The 16958-nt window shown below is 33.4% G+C and overlaps 1 protein-coding gene across 6 annotated transcripts in view; it reads left to right on the forward strand.

The window, feature by feature from the left end:
* Positions 1 to 16958, forward strand: part of Atr (ATR serine/threonine kinase) — a 111507-nt gene that overhangs the window by 75369 nt on the left and 19180 nt on the right. For all 6 annotated transcript variants that reach the window (XM_058574885.1, XM_046431924.2, XM_058574886.1 and 3 more), the window contains 6 exons: positions 46 to 225; positions 6349 to 6491; positions 11817 to 11914; positions 12382 to 12614; positions 13458 to 13592; positions 15259 to 15459. In XM_058574885.1, coding sequence (XP_058430868.1) covers positions 46 to 225; positions 6349 to 6491; positions 11817 to 11914; positions 12382 to 12614; positions 13458 to 13592; positions 15259 to 15459 — 990 coding nt within the window. The remainder of the gene's footprint in view (positions 1 to 45; positions 226 to 6348; positions 6492 to 11816; positions 11915 to 12381; positions 12615 to 13457; positions 13593 to 15258; positions 15460 to 16958) is intronic.

Raw genomic sequence — 16958 nt, forward strand, 5'->3', positions numbered from 1 at the left:
AATATATTCTCAAATTTAAAGGTTTGTTATTGTCTTTTATTTTAGGGCGATGTTCACCAGGCACTTATTGTTCTTCAAAAGGGTGTTGAATTATGTTTTCCTGAAAATAAAACCCCAACTGAGAGTAAGAACATGTTAATTCATGGTCGAGCTACACTACTAGTGGGTCGTTTCATGGAAGAAACTGCTAACTTTGAAAGCAATGCAATTATGAAAAAATATAAGGCAAGTATATGTTTAATGTAATTTCATTTAGAAACAGTTTTTAAACTGGATAAAATGATTTTTCAGATCCACATACACGTGTAAAAAATAGGAAATTGACTTTTTTTTTTTTTTTTTTTTTTAAGGAGAGAGAGAGAGAGAGAGAGAGAATTATTTTTTTTAATATTTATTTTTTAGTTCTCGGCGGACACAACATCTTTGTATGTGGTGCTGAGGATCGAACCCGGGCCGCACGCAGGCCAGGCGAGCGCGCTACCACTTGAGCCACATCCCCAGCCCAGAAATTGACTTTTTAATGAGTATATATATCGTTGGTATGTGAAATTATCACAAAATAAATATATTCATGAAACCACCTAGTTTAGAAATTTTCACAAAGTAAATACACTCATGAAACCATCTACCAGGTCAAGAAGTAGGCCTGGCAACACTCCACAACCCCTTCTTTGACCCCACTCATCATATCTTCACCCACCTTCCCAAAGTTAACTGCATCCTAGCCTGAAAATTTTGAAAAACCAATGTATAACTTCTTTACTAGTTATTAATTTTTACAACCCAGTGTTCAATTAAAAAATTGCAATGGAAATTTTAAAATACTTTGAATTAAATGATAATAGAATTATGACATCAAAACCTGTAAGATACTTCTATAAGCATGCTTAAAAGGAATTTAAAAATTTACTTGCATGTATTAAAAGAAGGTAAAGGCTCAAAAATAATGAACTAAGTATTTAGGTCAGAGAAATTAGAAAAGGACTAAAAGTGGGGGAATTACAAAGAAAACAAAAGAAAGGAAAAATAAAGTGAAGGCATACTTTATAAACTTAGGTGGAAAGATTTTGGAAGACCCAGGGTTCAATCCCCAGCACCAAAATAAAACAAAACAAAACAAAAGAAGAAAGAAAAAAAAAGCATGATTTTTGACTTTTGAATTGTATAGTTTGTATGTTATATCTCAATAGAGAAGTTATTCTTTTTTAATTACCCAAATGGAATTCTTTATATAAAAATGTATCATTGCTATGGGAATGTAAAAAATCAATACATACCTATTAAGTGACCTAGCAATTCCTAGGTATTTATCCCAGGGAATTAAAATGAAGTTGACAGCAAATTTGATATTGCAAAAGTAAATATTAGAGACATGGGAATAGAAACTTAAAAATCAATCATAGACAGGAAAAAGAGACTGAAAAAAGATACAAATTAAATACAAACCTCAGAACTTTAGTGTATGTAATAAATTGCATGAGATTAAAGTTTTAGAAGTAGAGGGGAGAGAATTAGAGGATAGAAAAAGTAAATAAATGTGAAAATAAATAAAAACAGGGCTGGGATGTGGCTCAGCAGTGGAGCACTTGTCAATGCATGAGGCCCCCAGTTGGATTCCCAGCAGAGCAAAAGCAAAAAACAAACAAGAGGGGGCTAGGGTTGGGCTCAGTGGTAGCGCCCTTGTCTGGTATGTGTGAGGCACTGGGTTCGATTTCCAGCACCATCTTTTTTTGTTTGTTTTTTAATCCTTTTTTTTTTTTTAAGAGATGGAGAATTTCAATATTTATTTTTCTTTTTTTTTTTTATTGGTTGTTCAAAACATTACAAAGCTCTTGACATATCATATTTCATACATTAGATTCAAGTTGGTTATGAACTCCCAATTTTACCCCAAATGCAGATTGCAGAATCACATCGATTACACATCCACATTTTTACATAATGCCCTATTAGTAACTGTTGTATTCTGCTACCTTTCCTATCCTCTACTATCCCCCCTCCCCTCCCCTCCCATCTTCTCTCTCTACCCCATCTACTGTAATTCATTTCTCTCCTTGTTTATTTTCCCATTCCCCTCACAACCTCTTATATGTAATTTTGTATAACAATGAGGGTCTCCCTCCATTACCATGCAATTTCCCTTTTCTCTCCCTTTCCCTCCCACCTCATGTCTCTGTTTAATGTTAATCTTTTCTTCCTGCTCTTCCTCCCTGCTCTGTTCTTAGTTGCTCTCATTATATCAAAGAAGACATTTGGTATTTGTTTTTTAGGGATTGGCTAGCTTCACTAAGCATAATCTGCTCTAGTGCCATCCATTTCTCTGCAAATTCCATGATTTTGTCATTTTTTAGTGCTGCGTAATACTCCATGGTGTATAAATGCCACATTTTTTTTATCCATTCATCTATTGAAGGGCATCTGGGTTGGTTCCACAGTCTAGCAATTGTGAATTGTGCTGCCATGAACATCTATGTAGCAGTATCCCTGTAGTACGCTCTTTTAAGGTCTTCAGCAGACACAACATCTTTGTTTGTATGTGGTGCTGAGGATCGAACCTGGGCCGCACACATGCCAGGCGAGCGCGCTACCGCTTGAGCCACATCCCCAGCCCCCAGCACCACGTATAAATAAAAAAATTAAGATCTATCAACAACTAAAAAATATTTTAAACAAACAAAAAAGAGAACCACTAATAACTGATTTCTGGAATTAATAAAGACCATCACTATTACTCTTACAGAGCTTACTAAAATTATAAAAGAATGGGGACATCACTAACACATTTGAAAATTTCTAAATGATAAATTCTTAGGGGGGACAAAATAGAACTTACCAAATTGACATAGGAGAAATAGAAAATCTCAATAGTTCTCTAACTGCTAAAGTAAATTAAACAACTTACCACAAATGTAACTACAGAATTAATTGTCTTCACTTTTGAATTGTCCCAGATATTCAAAAAGAAATCATAGATTTTTTTTTTCCGCAAAACTTTTTCATAGAGAATAGGGAAAGATGAAACATTTACCAGGTAGTTTTAGGAATTCAGAATAGTCTTGATACCAGAACCAAACAAAAACATTCCATGGAAAGAAAATTATACTCCACTTAGAGAAATAGATTCAACAGTCCTAAACAAAGTATTTTGTTAAGTTTATTGTAGGATTACAGAGTAGGTGATCAGATGAAAGTCAATCAGTGTAATTTACCATATTAACAAAATTAAGGAGATAACTCATAATCATTTCAGTAGATGCAGAATATATTTGATATTTTATTATTTATTCATAATTTAAAATTCTTAGCAAATTAGGAATAGAACATCATTTATTAAGGTGGAAGGTATTTCCAGAAAGTGTACAACTTCTTACTCTACAGTAAAATGTTGCTAGCCTTCATTTTAAGATGAAGAATAATATAAGATGCCTACTATTTCCAATTCTGTTAAACACTTGAGAGTATGGCCAGTGTAATAGTGAAGAAAAGGAAATAAAGAATCAGGGAAAAAATTAAACATTTTTTAATTTGAAATGATATTACTTAGTTGAAAAGATTATTGATAAATTATTAGAAATATCAAGTGAGTTTAAGAAGTTTGCTTGATATAATGGTATATAAAAAATTCAGTTTTTTTTTTTTGTCAGCAAGAAAATAATTTAAAACGTACCATTTGCAAGTATCTTGTGTTTGAACAGCTGGAAATCTTATGTGAGAAAAACGTAATCGTTCTACTTTAAGTTATTTCAAAGCAGTTTATATTCCTAAACTGAAAAACTAAAATTATAAATGTCTAGATTAAGAAAATAGAATGTTAATCTTTTCTTCCTGCTCTTCCTCCCTGCTCTGTTCTTAGTTGCTCTCCTTATATCAAAGAAGACATTTGGTATTTGTTTTTTAGGGATTGGCTAGCTTCACTAAGCATAATCTGAGAAAAGGGAAATTGCATGGTAATGGAGGGAGACCCTCATTGTTATACAAAATTACATATAAGAGGTTGTGAGGGGAATGGGAAAATAAACAAGGAGAGATATGAATTACAGTGGATGGGGTAGAGAGAGAAGATGGGAGGGGAGGGAGGGGGGATGGTAGAGGATAGGAAAGGTAGCAGAATATAACAGTTACTAATAGGGCATTATGTAAAAATGTGGATGTGTAACTGATGTGATTCTGCAATCTGTATTTGGGGTAAAATTGGGAGTTCATAACCAACTTGAATCTAATGTATGAAATATGATATGTGAAGAGCTTTATAATGTTTTGAACAACCAATAAAAAAAAATTAAAAAAAAAAAAAAAAAAAAAAAAAAGAAAATAGAATGAAATATTTAAAACCTTAGGTTAGACAAATGTTTCTTTGATCACAAAAAAATTAGCCTTAAAAGAAAAACTAATAAATTGGATTGCCATCAAAGTTAAAACCTACTACAAAAGGCATAATCTAGAAAATGAAAACATAAACCATAGATTGGAAGGAAATAATGTATTTCCTGTAAGGACAGAGGACTTATATCTAAATTATAAAGAACCTGAAATTTAATAAGACAAACAACTAAATTTAATGATCTACCAAGTCTTGAATAAACACTTTCTAAACAGTATATACAAATAAATAAAATGTACATAAAAACAGATTTAATCAGGAAGATGCAAATTAAAGCCACAATGAGATAACCAGTTCACCACATCAGAATGGCTAAAGTTGAAAAGTCTAGCAGTACTTATTATTCCAATAACTGGACCTCTCATCATTGCTGGTGGGAATATGAAAAGATAATATAAACCTGCCACATGACCTAGCCAATCCATTATTAGGTATTTTACCCAAGAGAAATAGTTATATGTCCATCAAAAGATTTATCAGAACTTGACTTTAGGGAAAGAAATAGCCACTGTCACCTGGAGCCCAACTGGGAGTAAACCATAGGGTATAGAAACCTTAACCTCACCATCCTCCTGTTCCAACTTCCCATTGTCTGAACCTCACAGGATGCTTGAGGCCACACAGGCCCATTGATGTAAGTCATCAATGTCAATCTTGTTGGGCCCTGAGCAGGGTGGAAAAGGCTCAAGGGTGGCAAGTATAACTGTAGATTATTGTCAAACTGAGAATAACCTGCATACATATCAGGACTTATTGAAGGTAGAGTAATTAAAATGGTAGTATATTCATATGATGTTAGACACATAAAACCCAGTAGAACAGAAGAGAGAGCACAGACAGCTTCCAGATTGTATTGTAGGATGGTAAAGAATAGTCTTCATTTATAATGATAGTTATATCATTTGGATATCTTACAGGGGAAAAAAAAAAGTCAAACAATTCCTTTATATCATAAACAAAAACTAACTTCAAATGCTGGGCCTTGTGTATGCTAGGCAGGGACTCTACCACTGAGCTACCAGGCCTAGAGACCTCTAAATAGACCAAAACCATAACAATAAATTAAACAATAATTTCTGTTCATCAGAAAAATACCGTTTTATTTTTTCAATTTTTTAATTTAGTTAGTGGTACTTTCATTTAATTTAGTATTAATTACGTTATTAACACGTATTTATGGTACAGATTAGTAGGTTTCACTGTGACATTTCCATACATATAAACATTGTCCTTTTTTGGGGTACTTAGCAGGGATTGTACCCAGGGGCACTTGACCATTGCTACCCCAGTCCTAGTTTACTTTTTTCAATTTTGAAACAGGGTCTTGCTAGGTGACTGAGTCTGGCCTTAAAATTGCAATGCTCTTGCCTCAGTCTCTAAGTTGCTAGAATTACAGGCGAGTTCCACCATTCTCAGTGATATTTCATTCCTTGTTTATATCCACCCTCTGTTACTTCCCTTTCTTCCCCTCCCTTCTCTCTTCTGCTCTCCACAATTTTCTTCCCTTTCCCTAATAATCTCTCTCTTACTTCCAAGTAATTTTTATTTTTGTTTCCTCTCATAAGAGAAAACATGCAATATTTGTCTTTCTGTGTCTGGCTTAAGAAAACACCATTTTAAATTAGAGGCAAGCCATAGGTTAGAAGATATTTATAACATTTATAAATGATAAGGGGTTCATATCCAGAATATAATAAAACCCAGCATGTCCTCATGGGAAATGTAAAAGAATGTTTATAATGTCATTTTTTCTAGGTTTTTTAGTGAAAGTAACCCTAAGGTCAGTTATAGAATGGATAAATTAGCATAATTTATAATGGAATATTATATAGCTAGCTGAAGTTACAGGTAACAATTTCATGTAGGTGTGGGCCTCATACCAAGTGTGACTAGAATCCTTAAACCTATTCACACTTACTTCCCAGCAGTGTGACGTTTTCTTAGGTATCTTTTGTTCTCTCTTATAGGATGTCACCTTGTTCCTCCCAGAGTGGGAGGATGGACATTTCTACCTTGCCAAGTATTATGACAAATTGATGCCCATGGTAACAGACAACAAAATGGAAAAGCAAGGTGATCTTATCAGGTATATAGTCCTTCATTTTGGAAGGTAAGTGTAAGAACTGCATATTTGCCTATATATGTCAGAATAATTATTAACACATATCTTAGCATATTCAGAATGTTTTCTGCTTTACCATTGATTCAGTCTATAACCTTTGGTGAGATTTAAATTTTTTCCTTATACTTTTTTATTATTATTACTTTTTCTTTTTTTTTGGTACTAGGAATTGAACCCCTGGGCGCTTAATCATTGAGCCAGTCCCTCACCCATTTTTTATTAAAAAAATTTTTTTTTAGTTGTAGATGGACACAATACCTTTATTTTATTTATTTCTATTTTTATGTGATGCCGAGGATCTAACCCAGTGCCTCACACATGCTAGGCAAGTGCTCTACCACTGAGCCACAACCCCAGCCCCTATATTTTTTTATTTTGAGACAGAGGTCTTGCTGAGTTGCTTAGGGCCTTGCTAACTTGCTAAAGCTGGTTTTGAACTTGTTATCTTCCTGCCTCTGCCTCCCAAGCTGCAGGGAGCTGTGCCCAGCTCCTTATACTTTTAAAAACTTTCTTAGTGGAAAAATTGATACATGCATACATTTTTTTTTTTTTTTTTTTTTTTTAATTTCAGCCAGGCTTGGTGGTATACACCTGTAATATCAGTGACTAAGGAGGGATCACAAGTTCCAGGCCAGCCTTGGCAATTTAGCAAAACCCCATCTCAAAAAAAAAAAAAAAAAATTTTTTAAAGGCTTTGTTCAGTGCCAGAGCTCCCCTGGATTCAATTCCCAGTACCAGAAAAGTAAAGCAGAGAAGAGGGAAGGGGAGGATAGATAATGCAATAGTGTTCAGAGGTGAATTGATTAGATTATGAGAGCTGTGACCTAATCAGTGGATTAATCCATCTGGAAGATTAATAATTTTAATGGATTACTGAGTGATCACAGTTGGAGTATGGCTGGAGGAAGTCAGTCATTATGGGCATGCCCTTGGGGAATATTTCATCTATGGCTCCTTGCACATATATAAAATCCAAAGCCTAATTTTATTAATTAATCATTATTCATACATTATTAAAAATAAATTATTAACACCTTATTAACTTATTTGCTAAGTATCAGTGTTTGCCCTTAAGGAGCTTCAGTTTATTTAGGTAGAGAAACCATAAAAGTATATAAAACATTTAAATAATTGTACATAATAGAATATGTGAGTAGATACCAAAATCAGTCATATAAATAACAAATATTTTTCTGATATTAGCCAAGATAACAGAAGTAGAAGTCCAGAAATCATGGGTTTTGGGCAATCTTGAGTTTAAAACTTATGATTTCAAAAGTACTCTCTTCACAGCCAGGCATGATGGCACATGCTTATAAACCCAGCAACTCAGAAGGCTGAGGCAGAGGATTACAATTTCAAAGCCAGCCACAGCAACTTAGCAAGACCATTAGCAGCTTAGAAAAAAGATATAATATAAAAAATAAAAGGACTGGGAATGTAGCTCAGGGGTAAAGCACCCTTGGGTTTAATCCGTGGTACCCCCACCTCCCCCTAAAAAGTGTTTCTCTGTGTGTCAGTTAAAATATTGTAAAAGAAAAGAAAAAAAAAAAAAATATATATATATATATATATATATTAGGATAGCGAGACTTAGTCAAGACTGCAGAGGTCTGGTAGATGTCATAACAAAGGTGTAATAGCAAACCAAATTTGACAGCACATTAAAAAGATTCAGATTCACCATGATAAGTACAATTTATGCCAAGAGTGCAAGGATAGATCAACAAAAGTAGATCTGCATATATGATATATCACATTAATAGAATGAAGGACAAAAAGCATATGATCTTCTGAACACAGACAGAAAAAGCATTTGACACATTTCAATTTCCTTTCATGATAAAATCTCTCAAATGATTAGGGATAGAAGGAAGGTGCCCCCATATAAAAAGACCACCTATGACAAACCCACAGCAAAGTTCAAACTAAATGGTGAAACGTTTAAAGCTGCCATGTGTGGTGGTGCATGCTAACAATCCCAGTAACTCCAGAGGATGAGACAGGAGAATTTCATGTTCCAGGACAGTCTGAGCAACTTAGCAAGACCTTTTCTCAAAATTAAAAATCAAAAGGTCTGGGGATGTAACTTAATGGCAGAACATCCCTGGGTTCAATCACTATTTAAAAAAAAAAAAGTTCAAAGATTTTCCTCTAAGATGAAGAACAAGACAAGGATGTAGAGTAATTAGGCAAGAAAAAGAAATAAAAGAAACTTACATTGGAAATGAAAAGTTAAATTGTCCCTGTTTAGAGAACATTATTGTATGCATTGAAAATTCTAAAGGGCCCAACAAAAAGCTGTTAGTTTGAATGAATAAATGAATTTAGTTAAATTGTAGAATATAAAATCAGTATACAAAGATCACTAGTATTTTTATATACTATCTGAAAAAGAAACCATTACAATACCTACCAAAAAAGTAAAATACTTAAGAATAAAAAGACATACACTGAAAGCTATACAATACTGATGAAAGAAATTGAAGATGACCCAAATAAATCACAGAATATCCTGTGTTCATACATTGTTAAATGTTGCTAAAATGTCCATACTACCAAAGTGATTTGCAGTCTATCAAAATTCCAATGGCCTTTTCTGTGGAGATAGAAAAAAAATCCTAAAATTCATGTGGAACTGAAGAACACAGAAAATCCCAAATAGCCAGGACAGTTTTGAGCAAGAAGAACAAAGATGGAGGCATCAAACAACTTCAAAATATACTATAAAATTACAGTAATTAATACTACATAGTACTGTAATAAAAATAGTCATACATAACAATGGAATAGAATAAAGAGCCCAGAAATAAATCCACACATTTATTGTCAGTTGATTTTTCTACAAAGATGCCATAAATGTTGGGACAGCTGGATACCTAGTATTTACATATAGAAGAATGAACTTGGACCCTTATCTCACACCATAAAAAAAATCACCTCAAAATGGATTAAAGACTTAAATGTAAGACATAAAACTATAAAATTATGAAAAGAAAAAGCAGGGGAAAAGCTCCATGAAGCTGGTCTAGGCAGTTAATTTTGGGTTATAACCCTTTTCTTGCACAGGCAACAAAAGCAAATATAGACAAATGGAATTACATCAAACTAAAAACCTTCTGCACAACCGATGAAATAATCAACAGAGTGAAGAGGCAAACTGTGGAATGGGTGGAAATAATTGCAGACCATACATCTAAAAAAAAGTTAATAGCCAAACTATGTAAGGAACTCATAACCCTCAGTATTAAGAAAACAACTGAATTTTAAAATGGGCATAGGATCTGAATAGACATTGCTTAAAAGAACACATAAAATGGCCAACAGAGGTATATACAAAATGCTGATATCATTCAACATCAGAAATACAAATTTGTTACAATGGCGCTTTTGGTTTTTTTGGTATCAGTGATTGAACTCAGGAGGACTTAACCACTGAGCCACATCCCCAGCCCTTTTATATTTTATTTTGAGACAGAGTCTCACTAAACTGTTCAGGGATTTGCTAAATTGCTGAGGCTGGCTTTGAACTCATGATCCTCCTGCCTTAGCCTCCTGAGATGCTGGGATTAATAGGTATGTGCCACCACACCCAGCTACAATGGCTTTCATTGAGATGTTTGTCAATTTAAATAAATAAAAATGTTTTATAAAAAACATCACAATGGCCAGGCTTGGTGGATTACACCTGTAATCCCAGCGACTCAGGAGGCTGAGGCAGAGAGATCACAAGTTTGAGGCCAGCTCCAGCAACTTGGTGAGGTCCTAAGCAACTTAGTGAAACCCAGTCTCAGAATAAAAATTACAAAGGGATGGGTTTGGCTTAGTGGTTAATCACCATTGGGTTCAATCCTGGTACCACAAACTCCCGCTTCCCCCCCAAAAAACTCTAGTGTGTACCTTTGAAAAAAAACAAAACTGCCAGCTTTCTTAATTGGTAGTAAGATATCAAGAGAGGAAAATCCCCTCATTCTCATATGGCAACACAAAAGCACATATACTTCTGTGTCATAAAACTGTCCCTGCCCAGTTCTCAAAAAAATTTGTACACCATGTTCGTAGCCGCATTATTCAGAGAAGCTAAAAGATGGAAGAAACTTAACATCCCATGAAAAGACAGACGGATAAGCAAAATGTGGTGTGTCCATACAATGGAATAGTATTTAAAAAGGAGGAAATTCTGACACATGGTACAACATGGGTGAACCTTCAGGACATAAATGTGCTAAATGAAATAAACCATTCACAGAAGGACAAATAGTATATGATTCCTCTTAAATGAGGTGCCCTAGAGTACTCAAATTCACAGATCGAAAGCAGAATAATGATTGTCAGGGTCTGAGGGGAGGGAGTATTTGATAGGTATCTAGTTTCAGTTGGGGAAGATGAAGAATTTCTAAAGATGCATGGTGATGATAGTTACACAACAATGTGAATGTACAACTGAACTATATGCTTAAAAATGGTAAAGATGACAAACTTAATGTTATGTATGTTTTGCCATAATAAAATACTTTTGGATAAAATATACTGATGTCTAGGTCTCAAAAATTATTTTCATTAAAGAGAGAATGTTACTAATTTTTCACAGATTTAACAAGAAACAGGATTGAGTGGTTTGTTTATGGAATCATGAGGAAACTAGACTAGATGAAAATTGTATACTGGTAAATAGGAGACTAAGACTGGAAAATTACAGAGATAAAGGACTGGACACTTGAATCCCAGAAGAGTAATTCAAATAGTCTTCACAGATAGATTGTCAGTTCCTGTTTTTGAACAGAGGAGCATGATAAAACCAAAATTTCAATCCAGAATGCATTGAAGGGAAGAAATGTAGAATTGGGGTGAATGAATCATTGTAATCAAATAGAATGATTTTACTTGACTTAGGCTTATGGCCATGAAATGCAAATGAAGGGACCCATCCTAAGGACAATTTGAAAGAAGTATTGATGGGACTTTGGTTAGATTAAAACCTGTATAATTTTGTGCAGGCATTACAGAGCTAAGTGAGGAATGTAGTAGAAAAAAAAAAGAAGGCAGGGGTCAAAAATAACCCCTACTAGGAAGAAATATTAATACCATAATTTTGTGAGAAAGCTATGTGTAGCTGAAATGATTGGTTTAAGTCTTTACCCTTTTTTTCTGCCCAAGGAATTCATTTCTTTTTCCTTTTTATTGATGCATTATAATTGTATATAACAATAGGATTTGTTGTTGCATATTCATATATGCTGTCTTTACATTTTAACTCGTGTAACATAAGAAAGAGCACTATGTTAATAATATTTCTTGTCTATATAATTGTAGATCTTTACAGTATGGAAATCAATTCATATATCAGTCAATGCCACGAATGTTGTCACTATGGCTTGATTTTGGTGCTAAGGCATACGAATGGGAAAAAGGTACATGTCTTAATGTAAATATTTTAAGGGATTAGAAAGACATAACTTCGTTTTAAAAGTCAGCTTTGACTTGACAGTCTAATTTACCAAAAGCTAAGAATTATTTTGGTAATTAATATATAAGTTTGAGCAGGAAACTGAAAAAGAAAGGGAAAGATTAATCATAGAGTTTTAAAGTAATTGAATTGCAATGAAATTTTGATTATTTCTTGATGAACACATTGAAAGATGTTAGTTTAAAGAAAATAATTTACTTAACCCTAAAAGTTACAATGAACAGTGAAAATTAATGGCTCTTGGCCCTGAATGTTTTTCCTACTTGGATAGAGACAACTCTCTTCACAGTTTGACAGGTGCTTTGGCTTTGGGCATGGGAATGATATATTTTAAAGCTATTATTAAAACGATAGCTTGAGAAATGAACTGATAGTCTTTTCTTCTTTATGGTCTTTCAAACTTTCTTCTAGCTGGCCGTTCTGATCGTGTGCAAATGAGAAATGACTTGGCTAAAATAAATAAAGTTATCACGGAACACACAAACCAGTTAGCTCCATATCAATTTTTGACTGCTTTTTCACAATTAATCTCTCGAATCTGTCATTCTTATGATGAAGTTTTTGTTGTCTTGATGGAAATAATAGCCAAAGTGTTTCTGGCCTATCCTCAGCAAGCAATGTGGATGATGACAGCTGTATCAAAGGTATATATTAATCACTATAGTATCTTTCACTATTTTATATTGCATTGGTTATTTAATACTATGTAGAACAAATATTAGATGAGTAATTTTTGTTACTTTTTAAAAAGAGAAATTATAGCAAAATACCTTATTTTAATATTTGAAGATATTTACTATATGTAATGAAGTGACTAATATGCTTAAGAGCTAAGAATTAAGTTTTCTTTATGAAGTCTAATAAACTGTTCAGTAACCAGTTTTTTCCCAAGTGTTTTAATCTAAACTACAAGGACTATTATACTAATGACTATTGTGTTATTAATGGAACATTTAAGTTGATTAATATATTTAATAAGTAAATATTTTAGAAAACACACAGAAATGTAAGATGTAAATTAAAATTGATACCTTCTGCCATTTCTATTTATATCCATACCTTCATACATTGCTATGTATATTTTCTAAGCATATTTTAATACATTTGAATTACATTGGCAATTTCACATTTGAAAATACATTTTTAGTAATTGTATAAAATTCCAAAATAGGTTCCTATAAATTTTTATTTAGTTGGTCACTAAGGTTATTTTTATTTTTTTGCTATTATATTACATCTAGACATGCTTTATATTTATCCTTATTTCTGATTGTTTCTTCAATGTAGATCCCCAAAAGAAAATGTACCAGGTCCTAGGATAACAACATTTTTATGGCTTTGATGGCATTGTCAAATTTATTTCCAAGAATTTTTTATCAGTATAAACTCACATGATGGGTACTTTTTAGGTTGATTTTTGTCAATGAAAAATTTTGTTATCCTTTTTAGGTCTTAATTACATTTAATTTTTTTTTTTTTTTTAACAGTCTTCGTATCCCATGCGTGTGAACAGATGCAAGGAAATCCTAAAGAAAGCTATTAGTATGAAAAAGTCTTTAGAAAAGTTTGTTGGAGATGCAACTCGCCTAACAGACAAGCTTCTAGAATTGTGCAACAAACCGGTACTATCACAAATCTTACTGCTTACAGATCATTGTGTTAGATGGTTTTATATAAAGCTTACATATGATTTCAATCTGACTTTCTTTTATCTGATTAATTAAATTAAAATAAATTAAAATTAAAATAATTCTAAAATGTGTGGGATACACATATATCAAAATGCACCAAATTGTGTACTTTAAATACAAGCATACAGACACACACACATTTATTTAATTTTATTTATTCATTTTTGTGGTACTGGCTTTCAAACTCAGGACCTTAAGCATGCTTAGGCAAGCATTCTACCACAAGGCTACATCTCCACCCTCCATATGATTTATCTTAATAAACTTTAAAAAAATTTCTAACTTATGTTTGTCTTCCAAATATCCTCTAAGTTTCTGAAAATTCTTAATATGAATTTTCTGAAAGTAGATTATCCATATTTATCAAAAGTAATTTTGAGAATATAAAATGATCCACAAAAATCTAAGTGTGTAAATTCAGCTATTTATTGTAGTCTGTTATATTCTGCCATATCTTTAAAACTTTGATAGCTCAGGATGTATTTCAGTGCCTGTGAAGGGGCAGACACTATAGTTTTAAGGAAAACAAAGGGGAGTAAGACTTCTTCTCCTGCCTTGAGGTGTCCAAAGATGATTATTATCTGGAATAGTAAGTACTGCTTCTAGTAGACTTGTGACCGAAGTAAGAACATGGTTACAAAATCTGCCTAAGGAATTAGTGGAAAAAACCTGGAGAATATGTAGGAAAGGTAAGAGTATGTGGGAGGGGGTGGTTATAAAAAGGGAGAGACTAACATTAATTGATAGATTTTACTTTGAAATACACTGAAAGTCTATAAAATGTTTCTAGGTAAAAAGATATAGATTACCCTGTTTTTTATCTTCCTTTCAGGGGTAATCTACTTTGCCATCTTCATGAATTCTGTTTCATGTGATATGCTTGACATTATCAAAAAACCATGTTATGATAATCACTAACATTTGTTACACACTGTTAGAATTGCTTTCAGTGTATGGGTTTCTACTTCTTTATCTGCAACTTCATGGCAAGCTACACTTAGAAACTCCAAATTTTTCAAGTTTTTAAAGTGTATATACTTTACTCTCATATCACCACTGAGAGTAATGCATTGGAGTATCCCATAATCAAACACATAGCTGTTTCTGCTGTAAAATGCATTCATTTTTATGTGAGAAGTTCAGGTATCATTTTGTTAACAAATGAGATTTGGTACCAAACACAAAACAAAAATTTGATTTATAGATCTTTTTGAATGATCTTTTTTTCTAATGCCTGATAATAGATTGTAAACTTCTGTTATCTCCTTTAGTCATTACACAATCCTGTGATGTACTGTTATTATTGATGAGGTAAAAGAAAGATTAAAATGAGATGATTAGAAATTCTTAGAAAAGTAACTGGACACAGTTATGAGGCTTTTAGGAGGATCACCTGAACCTAGTAGGTTGAGGCCAGTCTTGGAAGTAGAGCCAAGACCATCTCAAAAAATATATATATATATGTAGAAAACTGTGCGCAGCTTAGTTCATGTAATTAAGATAGTGTATAAGTGAAATGTTTGTTGTGGTAGAAGTTAAATGTTCTATAATTCGAGGTACACAGAGAAATTAAAATGGACTATTTCTTTTTTTCCAGGTTGATGGAAGTAGTTCCATATTAAGCATGAGCACTCATTTCAAAATGCTTAAAAGGCTGGTAGAAGAAGCAACATTCAGTGAAATCCTCATTCCTTTACAGTCTGTCATGATACCTACTCTTCCTTCAATTCTGGGTGCCCATGCTAATCATGAGCCATTTCCTGGGCATTGGGCCTATATTGCAGGCTTTGATGATATGGTAAACTTCAGTTTTATATGAACTATAATTTTAAAAATTAGGTGAGCTAGAAACTTCAAATCAAGCTAAGAATCTAAGTGAATGAAAAACAAAGTGACTGGAAATAAAGTTGAAACTGTTTTGTACTGATGGTATAAAATCCAGTGATAAAAATTTCTTTTTCAACCTAATGATTTAACTTTTCTCATGCTTGTGTTGTTAAGACTGGTAATCTTTTTTTCCAATATTTGATTTTTTTATATTCTCTTTTATCCTAAAAATGAAGAGAAAGAACAAAATGCAGGTTGTGTTTATTTCATAGAAGGAAATGAAATTCAGCTAGTAAGAACGTGTTTTTTTAGTATAAAATATGGCTATAAATTTATGATTGTTTTAAATAAATGGTACTAAGCACTTCTACATAAATACTTTTTTTACCATTTTATTTTTTTATTATTTAAAAAATTTTTTTTTATTATTAGTTGTTCAAAACATAACAAAGCTCTTGACATATCATATTTCATACATTTGATTCACACGGATTATGAACTCCCATTTTTACCCCTTATAAAAATTGCAGTTTCACATCGGTTACACATCCACTTTTTTACATACCACCATACTAGTGTATGTTGTATTCTGCTGCCTGTCCTATCCTCTACTATCCCCCCCTCCCCTCCCATCCTCTCTCTCTACCCCATCTACTGTAATTCATTTCTCTCTCTTGTTTTTTTTTCCCTTTTCCCCTCACTTCCTCTTATATGTGATTTTGTATAACAATGAGGGTCTCCTTCCTTTACCAAGCAATTTCCCTTCTCTCTCCCTTTCCCTCCCCACTCTCGTCCCTGTTTAATGGTGATCTTCTTCTCATGCTCTTCCTCCCTGCTGTGTTCTTAGTTGCTCTTCTTATATGAAAGATGATACTTGGCATTTGTTTTTTAGGGATTGGCTAGCTTCACTTAGCATAATCTGCTCTAGTGCCATCCATTTCCCTGCAAATGCCATGATTTTGTCATTTTTTAGTGCTGAGTAGTACTCCATGGTGTATAAATGCCACATTTTTTTTATCCATTCATCTATTGAAGGGCATCTAGGTTGATTCCACAGTCTAGCTATTGTGAATTGTGCTGCTATGAACATCATTGTAGCAGTATCCCTATAGTACGCTCTTTTAAGGTCTTTAGGGAAGAGTCCAAGAAGGGGAATAGCTGGGTCAAATGGTGGTTCCATTCCCAGCTTTCCAAGGAATCTCCATACTGCTTTCCAAATTGGCTGCACCAATTTGCAGTCCCATCAGCAATGTACAAGTGTACCCTTTTCCCCACATCCTCGTCAGCACTCGTTGTTGTTTGACTTCATAATGGCTGCCAATCTTACTGGAGTGAGATGGTATCTTAGAGTGGTTTTGATTTGCATTTCTCTGACTGCTAGAGATGGTGAGCATTTTTTCATGTACTTGTTGATTGATTGTGTGTCCTCCTCCGAGAAGTGTCTGTTCAGGTCCTTGGCCTATTTGTTGA

This window comes from Marmota monax, unplaced genomic scaffold (assembly GCF_021218885.2).
Source record: "Marmota monax isolate L192 unplaced genomic scaffold, Marmota_monax_Labrador192_F-V1.1 WCK01_AAM20220418_F8-fsc00022, whole genome shotgun sequence".
NCBI classification, from domain to species: Eukaryota; Metazoa; Chordata; class Mammalia; order Rodentia; family Sciuridae; genus Marmota; species Marmota monax.